Source organism: Solanum verrucosum, unplaced genomic scaffold, assembly GCF_900185275.1.
Source record: "Solanum verrucosum unplaced genomic scaffold, falcon-dt-bn FXZP01000103.1, whole genome shotgun sequence".
NCBI classification, from domain to species: domain Eukaryota; kingdom Viridiplantae; phylum Streptophyta; class Magnoliopsida; order Solanales; family Solanaceae; genus Solanum; species Solanum verrucosum.
The window spans coordinates 7,267,166-7,291,441 of record NW_026020048.1 but is presented as its reverse complement, the minus strand read 5'-3'; the positions used below and the strand labels follow the sequence as shown (position 1 = coordinate 7,291,441).

General features: G+C 36.1%; 1 protein-coding gene across 1 annotated transcript; it reads right to left on the bottom strand.

Moving 5' to 3' along the window:
- Positions 1-1,702: 1,702 nt before the first annotated feature.
- LOC125822220 (aminopeptidase P1-like) lies at positions 1,703-10,033 on the bottom strand. The gene is made up of 17 exons (XM_049501600.1): positions 9,873-10,033; positions 9,723-9,786; positions 9,472-9,611; positions 8,003-8,287; positions 7,779-7,901; positions 7,374-7,679; positions 6,002-6,088; positions 5,481-5,548; positions 4,936-5,002; positions 4,191-4,325; positions 4,014-4,094; positions 3,297-3,351; positions 2,999-3,103; positions 2,853-2,924; positions 2,311-2,435; positions 1,860-2,053; positions 1,703-1,767 (listed from the first exon to the last, which is right to left on the bottom strand). The coding sequence occupies exons 1-16, from the start codon at positions 9,963-9,965 to the stop codon at positions 1,892-1,894; spliced, it is 1,968 nt and encodes a 655-aa protein (XP_049357557.1). The 5' UTR covers positions 9,966-10,033; the 3' UTR covers positions 1,703-1,767; positions 1,860-1,891.
- Positions 10,034-24,276: the final 14,243 nt, after the last annotated feature.

Below are 24,276 nucleotides of genomic sequence, written 5' to 3'. Positions count from 1 at the left end.
CCCCCACCCCTTTTCTTTTCTTCTTCTTTTGACATACACCCCATTACCATAATCATAATAAAAAGCTTTTGTTAAAAAAAAATATCTCATTCACCTTTTTTAAAACTTAATTTTTCAAGATCTATTGCTTGAATTTACTTATAAACATTTTTTTTTTTCAATTTAAAGTTTTCTTGATTTATCTTTTTACCAATTCTCAATAAATAGAACCCAAAAATATGTGTAAGAGCTAATTATAATCTATCACATTTTGTCATTGAGAAAAATTTTGAGTGTGAAAAAGACAAAAAATGGTGATTTTTATTTTTGGGGTGAAGGGTAGAGGGTGGGGAGGAAGAAGATGAAGTTGAATATGGAAAATGAGTAGAGTGAGAGAGAGAAAAATTTGCACCTTTTTTAAAAAGATATTACTTAATTTTAAATATTTAATTTCTGATGTGTCATTGAAAAATAATAATACTATTGATACATCATTAAAAAATAACGAGAAATTTCATGTGTAAAACGAGTGTAATACGCACACACATCTGATGAGAAAGGGATTTAAAATATTGTGTTTGAATGAGTTTAAGGATTCAGTTGGCAAAGTCACAAGTACAAGGGTCCAACTTACAAATGGAGCCAAGTACGAGGGCCTCCCAGATCATTCCGCCTAATATTTAACATGTTTATTCAAATCTAAAACATGAGAGACCAAATTGATCATTCTTCCAAAGAGATCTAAAAATGGAGATGCCAAGACTAAATAATTATCACAAAAAATGAAAATGATTAAGAAGTAAAGAAGAATTGCCTAATATTTCTGGTAAACATGCATGCATATCATGTTTAGAAATGCCTATCATATCATAATACTTTATTTCACGTGCTTTTCGTCAGAGGTGCCCATCTAGAATAGTTCACATGCTTGAAATAAAGCTGGTGGACTGCAATTTACATAATCTGAAATATTTGGGTGTGAACGTAACTGTGAAGATGACATGTAACTAATTGAAGTGTTCAGACAAATACCGTCATGATCAGTATATCTAATCGTTGATTGTTAAGAGTATAAACAATGTGTTTGACTACGCTCGTTAAATTGGTTTATAAATACTGATTAGATATAATTTTCATCAAAGAGGTTCAAATTATGAAAAAGATTAATCTTAACTCGTCTTGTCATGCCTAGTACGGCAAAGAACAAAAATAATCTTAAACCGTTTACACTAGGGATGGAAATACTAATATATAGGGGAACCAAACCAACAACCTTAGAAAAAATTTGAACCACTAAGCTAAGCTTCCCAGCTATTTCAAGATGATTCATTATAGGATACATACGCATAAAGTTTAAATTTGACCTCTAAATGCGACTTTTGGTCACATAGATAAGTATTTTTTAAAATTTATGAAGTTACGTTTGACAATAATTTTTGTTAAAAGCTAAGGACTTTAAATTAGATTCCAGCTGTATGTTTACCTTTAGAAAACTTTATGTGCCCATTAAAAGTTGTTTGAGATTTGGTGTAGTTGTTACCAATTAATGAAAGAGTTCAAAGATAATGGGAGCTGTATACAATAAAACAAAGTGAGGGGAATGGGATGAATAAAACAAGCGAGCCCGCAAAAATGAATTACGATATTAACTCTGTCGAAACGCACCATAGACTTGTCGCATCTTCTTGATGTGCACCAACAGATCTCTCAAAATGTGCTGACCCCGTTTTGAATCGACAGAAGCTAAATCTTTCATCTCCACAAGGCAACAATAATATGGTAAAATGCCTGCACACATTAACGCAAATACATGGTTTAACTACATATGATTAAGAGTTTGAAGGCTGAAGCTGGAAAAGGATCAGTAGCCTTTGATTAACCTCAACTCCAATCCCCTAACAAATGAGGCATGTCAAGCTGCAATGGGTTCGGTAGCCTTCTTCAGCCATTCCATCTCAGATGTATTCAGGTAAGGAGTAAGAATTTCCCTACATTTTGCATGGTATTCATTTAACCATTCAATCTCTTCAGGCACCAGAAGGCTCACGTCAATTAGTTTCCTCTGGTACGGTGCCTACATTAACAAACAAGATTCTTACCTTCATGACACATTACACTTCCACCCTATAGAATTAGGAAGTGACATATCTATCATAAGAAAGTGAAAGTCCAAGTTTTAAAAAAGATACAAAGGGAAAAGGACAGAGAATGTCTTGCTTCCTCTTGGACTGCAAAAGTGCAATCGCACCACACACTTGTACATCTAGAACATCCAGGTAGATGCATATCACATATGTAAATAGACATAAAACATGGTGTTTACAAACTTACCCAAGTTATATGCTCAAATGATAAATAGCCCTTATTACCGAAGTTGAACTTCGTATTGCCCTCCTTGACAATAAGAACATTCTCTATTCTTATACCAAAGTTCCCGTCTTCATAATAACCAGGTTCTGAAAAATACCATATGAATGTTCAAACTCTGAAAAGCTGAAACAAGAAAACTATAAAGATGTGCAGAAGCAACTAGAAAGGTAAAACTATTAGATTATTGAGCAAGCTGGACAACATGACGGTATGACGTGGTTTATCCTAATTTTATTGACAGGCCATTCTTTTACTAGTATAACTCAAAGAATATTACATTTTCCCTGATCATATCAGTTCTGTAAGTTGTAGATCTCCAGTAAGCAAATTCAGGACCGACAATGCTAGGATAGGATATTTACTAATGCACATCCTTCATAAAGAAGCATGACAAACCCACTAATCCATGTTAAGAGTGAAAATACATTCAAGTATGCAGAGGCATCAATCATGCTAAGGAAAAGTTTACTTTATAACTCGTAATGTAATAAGATGCTACTGACCATCTGTTACAGCCATTGAAACTTGTAGTGGCACATCCCGTGCAGATGGCCTGAAACTAATATTATGAGGTCCTGCCAAAAATAAATTAAATGTAAATATAAATATCTCCTTACAAGTACCTCTGCAATCATGATGGCAAGTTTACCTTCATGGACATTTAAGTAAGACCCGATCCCGTGTCCAGTACCATGCCTATAGTCAAGACCATCTTTCCACAAAGGAATTCGAGCAAGAATGTCAAGAGCTTGCCCTATCAAGAGTAGTCAAGCACAATGTTCTGATAAGCGAACTATCTTGGACCACAGCATTTGAATGAAATGAAAATGGTAAGCATACGCCTCTGAATAATAGCCTGTGGATTTAGGCATTGGTACATCTAACAACCACTGAAGAAAATTTAGTAAATTACAGACATTGAGTATCATTATGCCACATAATCATACCATTGGTTCCGTTAGGAAACCTGGCGTTTCCCAAAGATATATGTCCTTTAAGAACCTACATAAAATAAAGTAACCTTTTAGCCATTAAAGCAGTATTGTGATAAGGAAAGAACAAAAATTTCCAGTATAAGATTCTAAGAATCAATCACACAGACAAAAACCAGCATAGAAGACAAACCTACATGCATATGTATAAAAAAAAACTGTTCGAAGTATAGCAATCATTATCCTTTCTCAGTCACCCCACAAAAAATAAACCAGAAAAGAAAACCTTAAGAATAACGAAGGCATTTTACAGAAAAGTTTCGACTTACTGTTGCTTTGTTTACTCACAAGACAATTTTTTTTGCTCTTCAATTTTTATGGATTTCAATCAACATTCATTGCAAAGAGAGAGAATCTCCCCCAGGAAAGCATATGTAATGCATGTATGTTAAGACTTGAATAAGAAGGATTACACGATACAAGCACTGGAATAAAAGAGCTAGAGATCTCTAGGATAATAATGCCTCCAATAGCTTCTCTGATCAAGGCTTAAAATGGATTAATGCTTCTAGGATGATCTAAAGGAAGTGTGACCAAGTGTGGAAGGAGACTGGACATAGATTAGATCAGCAATAGTAATCTGAAATCAGAACTCTCATTATAAAATTTCACTCCATCGTGCATAGCCAACATTGTTTGGAATCATAAAAATGCATAAAACTTTTCACATACCGCCGTGTAACTAGATTTCTCATGTGGAGAAGGTTTTCCGAAATGAATAGTCCGTGTAATATCAGTTGTTCCATCCAGATACTTCAGCAACACCATCATATATATAGAAAGAGTACATGTTAAATATAGAAGTATGCAAAGTAGAAATCCCAATATATGCTCTCAGTTCTCACATACCTGTGCTCCAGAATCGAATAGGTAAATGCAATCTGGATCGAGTTCAGCACAAGTTTCTGCCTCAGGTTTATAGTGGATAATGGCTGCATTTGAGCCAACAGAAGAGGTAGTTGGGAAACTTAATCCTCTAAAATGCTGCAGATGTAGAGGAGCAACATTACCCCATTACATTAAGATAATGGTGATACTATTGTTGAGAAAACAAGATTCTTTATAATTCTTTATTCTTTATAATTCAAGAAAGATCACAACCATCAGAAAAGGAACCAAGCTGCACTTGTTGGAAGAGCTCAGGGCAAAGACTTCGAAGCAACTAAACATATTATCCCGAAGTATCTTAAGTACTTCTGATACATGTTATTAACATTTTGATAATACGTACTCGTACTTTTTACCTCCTATTTTTTTTTTTTCCCATCCCTTACTTATCTATTTTTAAATTTCAATACACTCACTTGCAATGCGGATACAATAGAAAAATGATATTATTGCTCCTGTATATTTTAAAGAATAAAGATAGAGAAAATATGCCAGCGTGTAACTGGACAGAGCTCGAGTCAAAATCAGCATATCATGTGGTTCTGGAAACAACAACATTGCAGTAAAACAGAAGCAACAAACTGGAAATAAACTCTAGAGTCATCAGCTCACAACCTAGATGATGATAACTCATACATAAATAGAGTGATAAGAGTATAAGACAACAAATTTCATGCTAGATTTTCATCAGAATACAACCATTTACCTCCTTTGATGCACGGAACTCCTCCAGCTTATCACTCACAGAGACTTCTGTCAGTCTTTTAGTCCCCCTAACATAATGAATTATTACAAAAAGTAAGGTACAAAACACGGACCCACTACTAAGGAAAACAGTATAATATATCACATGCTTCATGATAAGTTCCTCAATAAATCACTTAACTATTGACTGAAGATCAGTAACTTGCAGAAGCTTCCTTCAGAAAATCAAGGGCCACTAAAAGTCTTGGCTCTATCTTAAGAAAACAAAGTCTTTTTTTTTTTTGAGAAAGTTAACTGGTAAGAAAACAAAGTCTTAAATGTTACAAGCTTTTCAAATCCACACAGCCCACAAGAATAACCTTCTACACAGACAATAAATCAAGAAATCACTTCTTGAATAATGCATCTTCCTATCAACAAAAGATGCTAGCTCTAATAGACTAATTCCTTTTTAAGTCCTGAACTAGCATCCTATAACAGATCAATTCTTAGAATGTACCGACTCGCCAAAAACATGAAATAGTACAAGAAACCAGAAAAACTTACAGTTGTTTCTTCTGTTTGGTACTTTCAGCCTCCATGAAATAACCAGATGCCCCGTATATTTCCTGCATCTGGAAAATTTGAACAAGGTTGAAACTCATCTTGCCAAACTACTGAAACCATGAATAGCTTGAATCAAGTGTTTCTGCACCTAAAAAGCGAAGAGATCCCTGCTAAAAATATAAAGTCCACACTATTTGCAAAAAGGCATTGCAAGTAGATATAACATCTTTTTTCTGAGAGATACATTATCCAATATCCATCTACTCTTCTAGTTTTACATAGGACAGAATTTCTAACCCAACATATTTGGCTTTATCGGTATATACCAACTTACACTCGTCACTAGTGTAAAGATTAAAAAGAAACCATACACACATAAATACATAGACGTCCGCACACACACAAAGTACATACATACACACATGTCTACATACTTATAGAATCTAAGGAAGATGCAAATGCAGTAGGCGGCAGTAACTCACAAAGATTACTAGAAGATTGACTCTAAGAATCTGACATACCTGCTTATCAAGCCAGACATGATATTGCACAACAGCTGCCCCATCCCGAAAATGGGCCTTCTTCAATCCTTCTATCTCAACAGGGTTCTAGAAATTAAAATTTTGTAGTTTAGCAATCAACAGTAAGCTTGAGAATAGAAGTAACATCACAAACACAGATGATATTTCAAAAGCCTGATAATTTTTTTTAGAAATGGTAGGTGTAATAAGCTTACAATCTCCATGCAGTAAATTGTTCTAGTACAACACTCACTTTTTTTATACCAACAAGAAAGAAATTAAATGAAGGAAATTAAAGCTTACAATCTCCATGCAGTGAAGAGATCATAGCAGACGCGGAAAAGACAGAAGAAGACAAAGACAGATTTGGTTTAATCACATAAACATGAAGAAAGTAGTACATTAGACCTATGTTGCTCAGACTCTCCAATATTGTTGCTGCTCTCGTGTCGGATTCTCCAAAATGCACTACTTTCTTTTGAAATATCTGACACGCACCTATCAACATTTTTGAAGAGTCCGAGCAACATAGTGTAAAGACAGTCTGATAACTTCAGAAATAACTATAGTTGGGAGTAAACATGGAATTGGAAGAAAGTAATTGTATCGATGAAAGACCACAGCAGAAGTTGGTGGTTAGCGACAAAATATTAGTTAAAGGTGTCAAATTAGTTGGATAAGAACGACTAAGCTCACACCAGAATTTTCATTTTTCAAAAAGAAAATAGTTTGACACCAATTAGACAAATATAACAATTAATGACAAGGAAAATAGAACTGATATACAAACTTTGGTTAACCAAACAAATGCAACAAAATCAGAGCTGAATTACATCTCAAACAAATGTGTTACTGACAAAATGAATAGTTTTTGTTATCAAAATTATGATCACTGATTTGTCATTTCACTCAGGAACTCTTAGAGGAGGTAAGGAGGGGGAGGAATCAGCAGGTCCATATTATACTTCAGACAATATAAACATGATGATTAGTATTTTCACTAAAAATACAACAGGAAATTAGAAATAATCCGGAGAAAAGCTGAATTTGAATTCTTAAGGGTCGCAGACGGGACTGATGAGATAAACAATCCTAAACATCCAAGGGTCCTAAGATAGATTCAGTTCAAAATGTTGAAAAGCATACAGAGGTAATGCATAATAATGGAACAACAAATGCTGATCAAGCTTGGGCCATCAATGTCTTCATGGACTTCTTTGCTATTATTTTTCTTCTGATGGAACAATTGATCTACTTGACCCCTATCCAACCAAACAAAGGCAGTCTGAAGACCTATGAGACTTTCAACCACATAAAATGCTCAGACAACAAACTTTAGGGGATAAGTAAGTTCTGGGGTAGTATTAATCACCTTCAGAGCTTTTGCAAGGGCCAAAGGTGATTGCTGAAGGAGAACTTTATCAGCACTCAGTTTTGAATACAAAGCGAAGCAACATGCTCCAGGATCAACCCAAATGAGGTCATTTACAAACTCAACAGCATGACTAGCAGTATTTCCTATATAAGTGGCATTTCTAACATCAATCTTTGGGTTCCCTTTAGATCCCTTAGTTGAGGAGCAAGAAGTAAGTTGATTAGATGCAAGGAGGACCACATCTGAGCTAACATCACCATAATCCCGCACTATAATTCCATTTTCTTCCATGTAAGAGTTTGCCTGCATGGTATATACATGCTTACTTAATAGTAGAAAAAATGTAACAAAATGCAATTGTTTTCAGTTTAAAATGAAAAGATTATGCCATTTGGACGCAACCTCAGGAGACAATTTTTGCTTATCCACGTAGAAGAAGGCTGAATCTATAGTCACAATCGCAAATGCATGAACAACTGGGCAATATGATACGTCACTGCCACGGACATTATATAACCATGCAACCTATAAATTGGCAATAATATTGGAGAAATGAAGAATATCCAAGACGAGATTAGACAAAGCTATAAGATGGAAAGCATTTGGGTCTATGGTTACACATTTACTTCATCAAGTGCTGTTATAATAATAGCACGAGCTTTTCCCAGTACAAGCTTTCTCCTCAATTCTTTCAACTTATCTGCAACAGACTGACCAGCAAATTGTAACGGATGCACAATTACAGGATTTGCTTGGGCAGGTAGCCGATTTTTCCAAACTTCATCAACCAAGTTTCTAGTTGTTTGTACCAACTTTTGTTGTTTCTTAGCAAAAGCACACTCCCATTTCTGCGCAGTATCTACTGATACACACCATGTATCAACACCAATGGCTGCATCCTTTGGTAAATTCTAGTAAAGCACATCATAAAATAAATTAGCATAACAGCTGAACTTCAGGGTCACAAAGTTCACACTCCTCTAGCTTGCAATTCCAGATTAAAATAATTACAGAACCTTGTTGTATAGGATACAGTTACTAGACGAAAAAACTTGGACATTGTAGGGTAATTGTTGAAATGGTACAGCATATCCTTGCAAGTAGGGGTGGAGACAAAATCACAATAGATGAGGCAATAATATTCTCTTCCAACTAAATTCAATTTGACAGACTAAATTCCTATATTATCATTCGGTTATTGCTGCCAAAGTCTTAAAACAAACTATACATCTACTGAGTAAATTATAGAGAGGCAAAGTGAGACTGTAGAAAATAAAGATATAGCAAGTATAAGAGAATCAAGCTGAAATATGATCCATGAGAACTGACAAAAGAAAATGGACTCAAACACCTTTGCCAATTCCATATGACTTCTTGCTCTGGAATACATAATGAGCAGTCCACAGTAAAAGATTGAGATTTCAGCTTCAATGCACTCACAGTTTTAAAATATAATAGGTCAGAAGATCTCAGATTATTTTAAGACAGGAAGCTTATATTATGGCAAGAAAAGTGTAGGATAGTACATGAATTATCTGAAGGGGTGTCATTCCAAAAGGAGAATGATGGAATGATCACTTCTACGTGGAAGTTTTAATGCACATATTGACAAGAACAGAACCTTCAAGAAGATTAATATATCAACAATAAGATCAAAAGACATTTTTATGACGAAATCAAAAGACATTTTCTATTTAAGTACATTAAAGATAATTACACAACTTTACACACAATACTTGGAATTTCAATTATTCGTTTCATTTTTTTCTTTTTTTCATTTCCATAAACAATTGTCTGAATCAGTTGAGAGATATCCATCACAGCTGATATACATATAATAAAACATAAATACTGTAGGAACTCTGTAGAACTTTTGTCCAAAACTTACCTATTGATTAACTAATCACTAAAACCAACCAACTAGGCGTCAATGAGTCTATGCACTAGCAGTTTTTATGCAAACTAAGCAACAAGCAAGACAGGGCGAAAAAAGTGTAGAATATGTTTGTTTCGCAGATCAATAATCAGCTTATGATTTACATAGATTAGAATAAGCACAAACTGAATATACTAGAACAAGGAGAGGAATAGTCACATTGGCCATCCAGATATCAACGGGAGGATCTTCTCCCATACGCATGAGCTTCCACTGGTCACTGAGCTGCTGAGTTGCCTGTAAGAAATACCGGCCATCTGTCCACAAAAGTGCTTCATCCATGGTTATAAGCGCCAAACCTAGGACGAATATTCAACTCAATTACACACATGATATAAACAGAAATCACAAACGAAAACAATACAACTATTAAATCAACATCGAGTGATTGAGAAAAAGCAAAAACAAACCAGCACTTCCGGTGAATCCAGAGACAAATGCGCGTCTTTTGTCCCGTGCCGATACATATTCGCTCTGTCATGTCATCCAATAACGCAATTGAAACGCAAGTTCGATGAACTCACAAAAAAATGGAGGTGAGGGAGAAAGAGTGAAAAAACCTGATGATAATCTTCGGAAGGAATAATCAAAGCATGAAGAGGAGGAGAGTGAGAGGACATTAAAGACCTAAGAGCAGCGAGTGTGTCCGCCATCGTCTCTTTCGATTTCCAAATTAGCAATTGGAGTTTGACTTAATAGATGGGCAGTGATTTTCTTCTCTAGTCCATCGCCATGGCACCAACTTCAATAAGCCAAGTCGATAGTTTCAAGTAAATTTAATACTTCAATATTTGTCTCGTCCTTAATTTATACTCCCTCCGTCCCTATTTACTTGTCCATATTTCCTTTTTTAGTTGTCCCTATTTAGTTGTCCATTTTGACAAATCAAAAAAGGACAACAAATTTTTTCCTATTATACCCTTATTTACACTTCTTGAAAATTGTAAAAGTGTATGTTGTTTCCCTCTAATTTATTTCACTTTAATTCAAATAAGTGGTTGTAATTTTGAAGTGAAAAGTTGTCATAAGGGTAAAATTGTAACTTCATTGTGCTAATCATTGTTGCTTAATCTGTGTGCCATTTCTAAAATGGACAACTAAAAAGGGACGGAGGGAGTAAAATAGTTGTTTTCTAATATTTCATCATAAATTAATATTGGGGTAATTGTACATAATGACAAACTATTAATGTAAAATAAATAAAGTAGCTAGCGTTTCATTTATTTCCTTTAAGGAGCAAAGTCTTGGTCAGTTTGCTATTAATGGGCCCCATCGATTTGTATAAATTAAAAAAAAACTGACGTTATTCCCTTTTGTACAATCGCTTCTTCTCGTTTATATCTCCTATTTCCTTCAATTTCTCCCAAATTTTCTCCCCAAAATCAGTTTGAAATTTCAAATCTCCACCAGCACGTTCTCAATCGCGGTTTCAAAATCCCTTCAAAAATTTCAAGTACCGCCAAAACTTATCTCAATCGATTAATTTAAATTTGTCTATTTTTTTCAGTTTTTTCAAGCTATTTTTCACATCAGTTCATAATCCATACAGAGTTTTCATTCAAACAATGGATGGCCAGTCTCCATCTAAAAGATTCACAAGAGGTATACTCTTGCATGTCAAAATATTGTTGAACACCCATCGTTTTCCTTGGGTTTAACTCAGGATTTTGGGAAGGTTGCAAGTTCAATGTCCAAATCCGACGCAATGCAAGAGATCAGATCCAAATTGAAAAATGACCCAATCAAATTGGAGGAAATGAGTCTAAAATCGAAGCAATCCAACATCAAAATTGTGGAGGGAGGTAAGAAAGATCAGTCTGATACTGGGTCAAGTAAAAAAAGGAAAGAAAAAACAACTAATTATACATATGACAATGCAAAAAGAAAGGAAGTGGTTGTTTCTGGCTCATTGGAGCATGATGATGTATTCGTATAATCATTATTTTTGTATATGTTACGATTTTATATTTTTCTTATATTTTCTGTGTTGATTCATGTCTTCTACTCTTCTATATGTTTGTTTATACAGTTTTATATAGTCACTATGTTAATGTCCAAAGTTAAATGTATAAAATAGAACTATTTAACTATACATACAAGGTAAACAATTATACATTTGAAACTGGTTGTATAATGTATAATATTAATAGTTATTGTATTAGTGGTGTCACAACAACTTCTATATATATACAATATAAACATTATACATTTGATACAGTTTTGTGCATTGTTTTATGTATAAGTTTTTGCATTTGTATAAGGATACTTTTTGTATAATGTTCATTCAGACATATACAATTCCACAAATTATAGCGAATTCAGTTTTTCAATAATATACATATTCCCATTATATACTTATATAAACGTTTATATACACAAATTAAAGCTTTATACAAATACACAATTGACAAATCTAAAATAATTGACATATACATATACCTATTGTATTATAAATATACAAAATCAAATATCCAAAATAAAGACTAACCTGCTCTGTATAAATATACAAATTCGAATAAACAGTCAACAGTTTCATATATTTATACAACTCACAACATGTCACGACCCAAGCCTAGGGCCTAGACGTGACCGGCGAATGGGGAACCCGAAGGAACCCCAAACAAGCCTCATAGCATATCATTACACATCCTTGGTCGCGGAAGCAATTAAAATGACCATAAGCGATAAGCATAATCAAGGGGAAATCGGGACTAAGGGAGCAAGAAAAAAAAAGGGAATGATACATAAATAACATAGATGAGTCAAGCTCAAGCATAAAACACAACTTGTCCAACACCACCTCTAAACATGAGTACTTAGCGGGGGCCAAGACAAGCCACCGGGCTCACCCTTATAGTCAAAACATAACTAAAAAGAAAAAAGTCTTATACATAGCAAAAGATTATGAGCAACGTCCCCGGAATGGAGGACTCACCAATAACGTAGCTTACTGGAAATTGCAATTCTGCCCGGACAAGTTTTACGAAAATGATCATAACTCCTTCATCCTAACTCGGAATGAGGTGAAACCAATTGCATTGGAAAGATAACTCGAAGGGCTTTAATTTAATAGGTAGTTGCCCTTCCAGTTCTTTGTGTGCTAAGAGATATGCCTCTTTAAAGTTGACCCTGAAAATCGCTTTTTTGCGATTTTCAAATTTTGATACGGTTGCTCTAAAATTCGGGTTAGACCCATTTCCCACTCAATTTTACCCCCTGAATAAGAATATGAAGTCGAATTTCTGAAATCATGCACGGATTTTGAGATATATGGAAATTACAATTATAGGTGTTTCCGAAGCACATTTTCGGGCATTTTTGGGGTCGTTTCAATATCTCCCCCTTGGGAACATTCGTCCCCGAATGTTAAAGAAACGTACATGAGGGACACAAACATGGCAATATCAGCCCACATAAGGATGCAACAATGCACTTACATCTTATTTCGAAAACCTCAACATAGTTGTAAAACCACAATGAACTTGTCAATTTAAACATGAATGTATGCAATGACATGGGGGCTGAACTTAAGACCTGAGATTTTATAAAGGGCTTAAATTAATACCTTAGGCTTGAGTGGATTGGAAAAGATAAGGATATCGCCTTTGCATGTCCGCTTCGGCCTCCCAAGTAGCATTTTCAACTTGTTGATTTCTCCAAAGGACTTTAACGGAAGCCACATCTTTGTTTCTCAACCTCTTCACTTGTCTATCTAAAATCTGGACCGGAACCTCTTCATAGGTCAAATTATCTTCAACAACACCCACAACATCAAGAGACACAATGGCATTTGGATCACCCACACACTTCCTCAACATAGACACATGAAATACCGGATGAACCAAATTCATTTCGCTAGGCAATTCCAACTCATAAGCTACCTTGCCAATTCTCTTCATCACCTTATAAGGACCCACGTATCTTGGGCTCAACTTGCCCTTCTTACCAAAACGAACCACACCCTTCATGGGTGACACCTTCAAATAGACCCAATCACCAACTTGGAATTCAAGAGCCCTTCTCCTCACATCGGCATAGGACTTTTGGCGACTTTGGGCCGTCTTCAACCTTTCTCTAATCATCCTAACCTTCTCAAGAGCCTCCATAACTAGATCTGGTCCTAACAACGCCACCTCACCAACCTCAAACCACCCAACAGGTGATCTACAACGCCTCTCATAGAGAGCCTCAAAAGGAGCCATACCGATGCTAGAATGATAGCTATTGTTATAGGAAAACTCAATCAATGGAAGATGATCATCCCAACTACCCTTGAGCTCCAATACACAAGCCCTAAGCATATCCTCAAGTGTTTGGATAGTCCTTTCGGCTTGTCCATCCGTTTGCGGGTGAAAGGCCGTAGTAAGCTTAACTCTCGTACCTAGACCCCTTTGAAAGGACTTCCAAAAGTGTGAAGTAAATTGAGTACCACGGTCCGATATGATGGATAGAGGAATCTCATGCAACCTTACCAAGTCATGAATATATAACCTTGCATAATCTTCCGCCCCATATGTTGTCTTTACCGGTAGAAAATGAGCCGATTTTGTCATTCTATCAACCACCACCCAAATAGAATCAAAACATTTTCTAGTCTTGGGTAAACCAACTACAAAATCCATATTAATTTCTTCCCACTTCCAAGTAGGAATCTCTATGTCTTGGGTTAGACCACCCGGCCTTTGATGTTCGGCCTTGACTTGTTGATAACTATGACAACCGGAGACGAATTTGGCAATGTACTTCTTCATGCCTCCCCACCAATACACATCCATCAAATCTCTATACATTTTGGTGGAACCGGGGTGAATGGAGTAGGAAGAATTATGAGCCTCATCAAGAATTTTCTCCCTCAAACCATCAACACAAGGCACACACAACCTACCTTGGTACCTAAGGGCACCATCTCCCCCTTGGGAGAAAACTTCCACCTTGCCCTCTTTCACCAAGGCCTTCAATTCTAGCAAGGAAGAGTCAAGATCTTGTTTTGCTATCACTTCATCAACCAAGGAAGACCTAGCACCATCAACAACGACCACACCACCATTACCAACCTCTTCCAACCTAACCCCCAACCTAGCCAACCGATGCACCTCCGTAGCCATTTCCCTATCACCAATATCAACATGAGCTAGGCTACCCATAAACACCCTACTCAAAGCATCTGCCACCACATTAGCTTTACCGGGATGATAATGCACACTCATATCATAATCTTTAAGAAATTCTAGCCACCTTCTTTGTCTCAAGTTGAGATCTTTTTGGGTGAAGACATATTGGAGGCTTTTATGATCGGTGAACACATCAACATGTATCCCATACAAGTAATGACGCCAAATCTTTAAAGCAAACACCACCGCGGCAAATTCAAGATCATGCGTAGGATAGTTCTTTTCATGCACTTTGAGTTGTCTAGAAGCATAGGCTATCACCTTACCATTTTGCATTAGGACACAACCCAAGCCAACTCTAGAAGCATCACAATACACAACAAATCCCTCAAGCCCATCCGGTAGTGACAATATAGGAGCGGACACAAGTTTATCTTTCAAGGTTTGAAAACTCCTTTCGCACTCATCGGTCCACTCAAACATAGCCTTCTTTTGTGTCAACTTAGTCATGGGAGAAGCAATAGAAGAAAACTCATTCACAAATCTCCGGTAGTAACCCGCTAAGCCCAAAAAGCTCCTAATATCCGACGGGGTCAATGGCCTAGGCCAATTTCTAATCACATCGGTCTTCTTAGGATCTACCTTAATACCATCCCCCGAAACCACATGACCTAGGAAGGCAACCTCTTTCAACCAAAATTCACACTTTTCATACTTGGCATACAACTTCTCCTCTCTCAATCTTTGCAACACAACCCTCAAGTGACCCATATGTTCTTCCTCGCTATGCGAATAGATTAAAATATCATCAATGAAGACCACAACAAAGGAATCAAGGTAGGGTTTAAAGATCTTATTCATTAGGTCCATGAAGATAGCCGGTGCATTGGTCAACCCAAAGGACATAACCACAAATTCATAATGCCCATACCTAGTCCGGAAGGCTGTCTTGGGAATGTCACACTCCCTCACCTTCACTTAATGATACCCGGACCGAAGATCAATGTTAGAGAAATGGCTAGCCCCTTGCAATTGGTCGAACAAGTCATCAATCCTAGGAAGAGGATATTTATTCTTGACGGTGACCCTATTGAGTTGCCGGTAATCAATACACATCCTAAGGGACCCATCTTTCTTCTTCACAAACAACACCGGAGCACCTCATGGTGATTGGCTAGGCCTAATAAAACCCTTCTCCAACAAGTCCTTCAATTGTTCCTTCAACTCCTTTAACTCCGCCGGGGCCATAGGGTAAGGGGGAATAGAAATGGGTTGAGTATCGGGGAGGAGGTCTATGCCAAAATCTATTTCCCTTTAGGGAGGAACACCGGGAAGGTCATTAGGAAAGACATCAAGGAATTCATTTACAACCGGAACCGACTCTATATGAAGGGTTTTGGACTCCACATCCTTAACCCTCACAAGGTGATAGAGACACCCCTTAGAGATCAACTTACGAGTTTTAATGCAAGAGATGAACCTACCCTTGACTACCACATTTTGGCTTTTCCACTCAAGAATGGGTTCACTTGGAAATTGGAACTTGACCCTACGGGTTCTACAATCAATGGAAGCATAGTATGCATGCAACCAATCCATCCCAAGAACAACATCAAAATCGACCATGTTCAACTCAACAAGATCACAAGGTAATATTTTATGCAAGATGCAAATAGGACAATTCCTATAGACCTTCCTAGCAACAATATATGCACCAATAGGAGTAGACACCTTATATGACTCACGCAACAATTCGGGCTCAACATGAAACTTTTTGGCAACAAAGGGGGTGACAAAAGAAAGAGAGGCACCCGGATCAATTAATGCATATACATCAAAGTCAAAGATTTTCAACATACCGGTAACGACATCGGGGACTTCATCGACCCCTTGTCTCCCATGCAAAGCATAAAATCGATTGTGCCTTGGGGCACCATCTTGTCGGCCCCTTCTCCCCAAAGGAACCGCATTGGCACCTTGTGGACGGACCTCCTTACCCTTGTTGCGATTCCGGGGACAATCCATCGCCTTGTGCCCCAGTTCCCCACAACTATAGCAAGCACCGGTGTTTCTCAAGCACGGGTCACCATGGCCCTTACCACACTTCGGACATACATCAATAGGACCCATACCACCAACACCTTGGGCCCTTGGAACATCATTGGCAAACCCCTTATGGGGCGCATGAGAAGACCCTTGGCCTTGATGAAACCGGCCTCCCCTTCGACTTTGGAACTTGCCCTCAAAACGGGCCCTCTTGGCCTCATGACCCCTCCTCTTCCTCAACTTCTCCTCCTCCATTTGTTCGGCATAGACCATCAAGCGGGACAAGTCCATGTCACTAATCAACATTGCGGACCGGCATTCTTCACTCACTAGGTCAGACACACCCATCACGAATTTGTTCATTCTAGATCGTGAGTCGGCAACCAAGTGTGGAGCATATCTTGAAAGTTGGTTAAACTTGAGGGCATACTCCCTCACACTCATAGACCCTTATTTTAAATTCATGAACTCCACCAATTTGGCTTCCCTAAGTTCAAGAGGAAAGAATCGATTAAGGAAAGCCGTTTTGAACTCTTCCCAAGGCACCACATAGATTGCCCCCTTCTCTTCCTTCCATTGGTTGTACCATATTTGGGCCACCCCTTTTAGTTGGTAGGCCGCCAACTCCGCCTTATCTTCTGACCTCATGCCCATGATAGCTAATATCTTGTGGACTTCATCAATGAACTCTTGAGGGTCTTCATCTAACTTAGACCCATAGAATTCCGGGGGATTCATCCGCACGAAGTCTCTCACCTGAGATGCCGGGGTAGGAGCCTGAGGGGCTTGGGCCCCGTGGTTGGCTTGATTAGCCATAGCTTGAGCAAATAAAGTAAGGGCATCCCGAAGATCCCCATTGGTCGGTTGTTCCTCGGGTGCGCGGGCTCCTCTTCCTCTTGTATTAGGCATGATCTAGCATACCAAAGAGCAATCGTTAGGGAAGAACTTAATCCAACTCTACAGCACGACTTAGAACATGAAGAAGGGAAACATTTCCTAAAACGTCTCATAGCCTCCTACTTATAGTTGTGGTGCACAACACAACCATGAATGGGACTCTAATCAACGCGGTGTGTTGGACTCCGAGGATCTATCAACCTAGTGCTCTGATACCAAGTTTTTCACGACCCAAGCCTAGGGCCTAGACGTGAACGGCGAATGGGGAACCCGAAGGAACCCCAAACAAGCCTCATAGCATATCATTACACATCCTTGGTCGCGCAAGAAATTAAAATGACCATAAGCGATAAGCATAATCAAGGGGAAATCGGGACTAAGGGAGCAAGAAAAAAAAAGGGAATGATACATAAATACCATAGATGAGTCAAGCTCAAGCATAAAACACAACTTGTCCAACACCACCTCTAAACATGAGTACTTAGCGGGGGCCAAGACAAGCCACCGGGCTCACCCTCATAGTCAAAACATAACTAAAAAGAAAAAGTCTTATACATAGCAAAAGATCATGAGCAACGTCCCCGGAATGGAGGACTCACCAATAACCTTGATAGGAAATCGTATTAGCCACGCGGAGGAGGATGGTCAAGCGGTGCTCCGGTCCCTATATGGTGACATCATGTAGGCATAGAGTATGCATTAGTACGTTTGAATGTACTAAGTATATGGGATGCAATGCAATGCAATGCTACAATAGATAGACATCATAGGAAAAATGCATAATCATACCTGATAAATAGCATATTAATGAAATGATATGTATAATAATGCTTACATAAAATTCATATTTAGTGGGACGTAGTACATGTGTGGCGAGTGACCATCAATATAGTATTTTCCAAGGCCTACCACCCCCTTGGAGAGGCGAAAGAGGTACAAACCCCTCAATGTGGTTACCCGGGCCTACCACCCCCCGAGCTAGGGACCAAGGTACAAACCCTCAATATGGTTATACGGGCCTACTACCCCCGTACTAGGCTTGGTCGACTCACAACACTATATTGAGAAAATCATATACATGTATCCCTTTCATCATCATTTCAATAATTATATAATCATCTGACTCATAGGATGTACATTGGACCTTCCATTTCCTATGAATTCTATAAATGACATTTTATCAAACACATGGTGGGCTATTGTTCATGTAGATAAAATCATGTCTTTCAAGAGTACTAAGTCCAACCAATTCCGAAATACATATAAATCAGCCCACCAACAACATACATATATATATCAACCTTCATAATTTGATCATGGAAGCATGAAAACCATAAACATCACCTAATAATTCCATTTCATGATAATATGCAAAAATAGACCATAATAAAATGTGTAGTAGTAATTCCATAATTCAAGAGTTCATAAATGATCATAAGGACTCATAAACTTGAAGTAAAATAGAGGATAAATGGTTGGACTTGTGGAAAGGAAGGTTTCCACAATTAACCCACATACCTCAACTTTGGAGAATCCTTGATGAAGATTGGAATGGAGAATTGAAGCTTGAGATTGAGTCTTGAATCCGGAATTAGAACTTGAGATGTTTGAATTTGGTTGAAGATCTTGGTGGAATTTTGGAGAGGGTTTAGAGAGTGTTTTTGAGTGTTTTGAAGCTAGAAAGAAATATAACTAAGTATGGGACAATCCTCTTTTTTATAAAAGAAAAACGTCCCAGCCGCTACAGTAACGTAGCTTACTGGAAATTGCAATTCTGCCCGGACAAGTTTTACGAAAATGATCATAACTCCTTCATCCTAACTCGGAATGAGGTGAAACCAATTGCATTGGAAAGATAACTCGAAGGGCTTTAATTTAATAGGTAGTTTCCCTTCCAGTTCTTTGTGTGCTAAGAGATATGCCTCTTTAAAGTTGACCCTGAAAATCGCATTTTTTGCGATTTTCGAATTTTGATACGGTTGCTCTAAAATTCGGGTTAGACCCATTTCCCACTCAATTTTACCCCCTGAATAAGAATATGAAGTCGAATTTCTGAAATTATGCACGGATTTTGAGATATATGGAAATTACAACTATAGGTGTTTCCGAAGCACATTTTCGGGCATTTTTGGGGTCGTTTCACAACAACACTAATCGGTATATGTATATAACTTACAAATTACAATAAACAGTCAACAACTTCATATACTTATACATGTCACAACAACACTAATATGTATATATATATATAACGATCAGGGAATTTAGTTTTTCATTTATATACATATTCTGAATATACAATTATATAAACCATTATATACACAAATTAAAGTTTTATAAACAAATTTACAATTTCACACAGTTCAGTGGTATTGTTACTTTCACACAATATAGGTTTTTGCATTTGTATAAGAATCATATATCCAAAATTATGATGAATCTGCACTGTATAAACATGCAAATTCAAAACAAAAAGTCAATAGTTTCATAAACGAATTATACATATCTTACTGAATCATATCTAAACACCTATACGTATAAACTCTAAGCAAATCATAAAACAATTTCATCTTCATTCATAGTTTCGACATCAAATATACAAATTCGAACAAAAATATTACTGTGAAAAGAACGAATATTCGATCACAAATTCAAAATAATCAACAATTTCATCCAGAAAATTTGCAAATCACAAATTTTCCTAGATTTCAAATTAACTATACAAATCATAAGTGTTAAACTATATTACGAACAAGATATACACCTCTGAATCTACATTCAACTGAAATTGATGAAAGTTAAAAAGGAAATCTAATTTTGAATACACGTTGAACACCAATTTCGATCAGAAAAAAATAAAATCAGAAATTTTTTTCATCATGAAATTACCTTCTGTTGTTATCTCTAAAATCAATATGATCTTGATTGTTTGTATAGTACCGTTAACAGCTTGATCAATTTTCATAACTGAGTTACAATGGAGTTCTTACTTTTGAAGAAGACGTAGAAGGAAGGAAATTCGATTGAAACAGAATGTGCGTGACTTCATTGATTTTTTTTCTTTTTTTTCTAACCGAAATTACCGCATTTATATTTAATTTTTTAAACAATCAAAATGTATATTGTAACATCTCACAACTAGAAAGAACTAGAAAGAAGTTTAAAATGTTGAAATAGTTATTTTTGGAAAGTATAAGGAAATTTGGAAAATTATAAGTAAGTTAAAGTTGCATTTTGGTCAACTTCAAACGGCCATAATTTCTAGTTGAGGATGATTTAGGTGTGATTCCAGATATGGTTGGAAAGCCCTTGGAATTATCTTTACAACGCCACCAAGTTTGCACGATTCCGAGTTTGTATGAGCAAGTTGTCCCTTTTAGAAGTTGGGCTGTTAGATTAAGGAAATGTCCAATCCGAAAATATAAGGGGTATTTCAGTCTTTTCACTGCCCTATTATTTTAATCCAATTTTAGGATTTTAATATAGGTCAATTCAGGACTTAGTCAGTTTTAGAACTTGGGATTTCACGCTAAGGCTAAGGAGAAAGGAGAAGAGAAAAGAAGAAGGAGAAAAGGGCAAATTCATTAAGATCGATAAAGGAACGTGGTGTTTCACCAAGGATTTACTTATATCAGGTATGTGAGGCTCTCATAACATTGGGATCGTTCTCCCACGTGCCAAGCATATTTATTTCAGTTTGGATTCGTCCTAAAGGCATTTGAATATTGATGATCTTGATACATATTCTTAAATTCATATATTGTTTTTGAATTTGACTGAGTTGGGAAGTTTCTGAGTTCGTTACGTCGCATTATAAGGTCATTTCGAGTTAGGTTTTTAGGTACATTTGTTGGGTATCTGTATCTAAGAGTAATTTGAGAAAAAAGAATCGAGTTTGGGGTGAATTGGGATTGGAAAACGAAGAAGAAATTTCGTCGGACAAAATTAGAGGGTAGCCGCGCGTCGCGCGTCTAGTGCCCAGATTTGAGCATCTCAGCTTCGCATCGCAAAGATGACACAAGGTGTTCTTCCTCAAAAGACGTTTTTGGAACCAAATTAAATTATGTCTCCGCATCGCAGACCCACCTTCAAATATTGATTTTTCGATATTTTCTCATGTTTAACTATCTAGAATCATTCCTAAATATCATGAGATCTTTCCAGTCACAAATCTTAATCCTTGAATCCATAATTCAATTCAATGATTAGTTAAGAGTTAAGTCAAGAGGAGTTAAGGTCAAAGTCAAGAGACGTGAAGAGTCAAGTTAAGATAAGTTCTTAAAGTTTTCAAGAGTCTTTCACAAATGTCTTAACTTTGCTTTAAGACTTAAGTTTTGAGTTCAGTAAAGAGTAAAGTTGAAGTTCTTTTCTTCAAAGAAGTATATGGGGACTATATATTCCCAAAGAGATTTAAAAATGTTTTCACATTTTAAATAAGAGCGGAAACTGAGATTTCCAAAGAGCCTTTAGGATAATTTTCAGAAAAGAGTAATATCTTTCTAAATGAAGCAAGAAAGGAAACTGAGATTTCCAAGGTAGCCTTTAGCTAAGTTTTTGAGCACTAATCTTAAATCACAGAAAGAAGTACGTTTTCAAAACATAAAGAGCTAGTATATTTTTTGGAGTAGTATTGAGCACCGATGGGGAAGAGTTCATATAACTATCAGCCCCCTTAAACCATGTAGCTATCATAGGTAGAAAAGGGTCATACTTTTTAGATGAATCCTTTTCGCATAGACTAGTGGATCCACTTAGTAATTCAGGTCTTATACCTTTGGTCGGGTATAGGATGCGCTGGCAGCGTGAGTGAGATCGTTGTATCATCACAATAGCTCTTATGTGATGATTGTCGTTTAGAGAAACTCCACAACAGTATTTTGTATTTTTATATACATCAGGTTATTTGTATTTTTACATACATCTCAGAGTTATTTGTATCTTTCCATGCACACAGAATTGACATCATGTTTTTAAATAACTTTTCTTTATATTGCACTTATTTTAAACTGTTTTATATTAAAATGAGTTCAGTTAAGTATTCATGAGTCGAGAAGAGCCAAGGTAAGTGTTTATTTCAGATTTCCTTTCAAGCCTATGTTGTTTTAGCATTCCAACTCGCATACTCGTACATTCAATGTACTGATGCCAGTTGGCCTGCATCGTCTTATGATGCAGACATAGGTAAGTAGGATCAGCATTCCAGCGCACCGTTGATCCAGTGAGCAGTTCAGAGTCAGTCAATGAGCCTCTTTGCATTCCGGAGGATCCATTTTCATTGTTTTCTAGTTTAGTCCATTAGGATGCTGTGGGATTTGTCACAACATCCATCTCAGTTATTTTAGAGGCTTCATAGACAGACAGACAGTTAGTTATTTCAGTTGTCTTTACTTTTCATTTCTTATGTTAAAGACTTGAGTTTGCCTAAATGGCCAGTTGAATGTTCCTTTATGACATTCTAGTTCCTTCATAAATGTATATGTGATGAGTTAAGTCTTCCGCTGAGTTAGTAAGTCAAGCCAAGGATTCGTTTGGGGCCAGCAATGGTCTTCAAGTGTCAGTCCTGCCCAGGGTGTAGGCTCGAGGGGTTACATATATAAAATTGAAGAAATACCGAGATATAAAGACAGCTCCATAGCAAACTAAAATTTGCTATGGAGTGCAATTAAATAAACTATAGCCATAACATACAATTATGAATTTTATATTTGCTATGCATAAAATTTACTCATTAATATTTAAGAGATTGATTTTTATATTAAAAAAATTCTTTGAGAAAAGATGGTCTAAGCACACAAGTTTATCAACTCTTTAATTTTAAGAACGTTGATTTTAAGAAGGATTTATGGTTGCGTACCGATCCTTGTATCTGCCAAACATGAGAGTAAAGTTCATGTCAAAGACATTTTGCAATACTTAAAATTTCAAAAACTAAAATAAAAGGTCAAATCAAAACATAATTTCACAAGTAAAAAAAATAAAAATACATCAACAAAATAATAGTGAAAACCTACGGAAAAAAATGTCAAAATCATATTATATTAAAGACTTTTATATAATCAAATTATAATGAAAAATCAAACATAATTTTCACATAAAACCATGATTTATAATCTTATACATGTATTTCATTTTTCAACTATGACATTACGACTTCATTCCTGCAAAAATTAACATTAATGTTCAAGATTCACTAACAATTATCTTAAAGGATATGTGCAAGACAATATTTCATAACGTATAATTTAAAAAATAATTTAACATATATTTTATTAAAATATAATTTATTTTTTTAATTAGTTTGAAAAAATTAATTTGAGGCAAAAATTTTTTGATATTGTTACTACAACTATGTATATTTAGTATTTTAACATATCATTTAGCAAGAAATATTCTTTTTTGATAAAAATAACAAATAATACTAATAAAGAAAAATATATATGTGATGAAACTTTGACCTTGTTCATCCTTAACAAAATTGTGTTGTCATTAACATTAAAGAACTATGAAGATTTTTTCATTTGAAATTATTTTGATAAAGTTTCGCTTTAAAATCTTCAAAGAACTTTCTTTTTTCTATCTGTATTTTTTTAATTTTTCAATGAAGCATCATCAATAATTTATCCAAAAAAATTCTTATACGTCTCTAGTACTAAAATAAAATTAAAAAATTATTAATTTTAATGAGTCTTTACTTCTGTATGATATGATTCATATATAATCGAGGATATGAAGACAACCACTCAATAGAGGAAACATGATGTTACTTTTAATTTTCTTCATGTTTCACTCGCAATGTCTATGTTTTAAGTGTAATCGGATAAAATATATTTTTATCGCCGACAACTTCTTTAAATAAATATTTTTTTTGCCAATTCGCTCAATTTCATATTTTTAATTATAAATATTATAA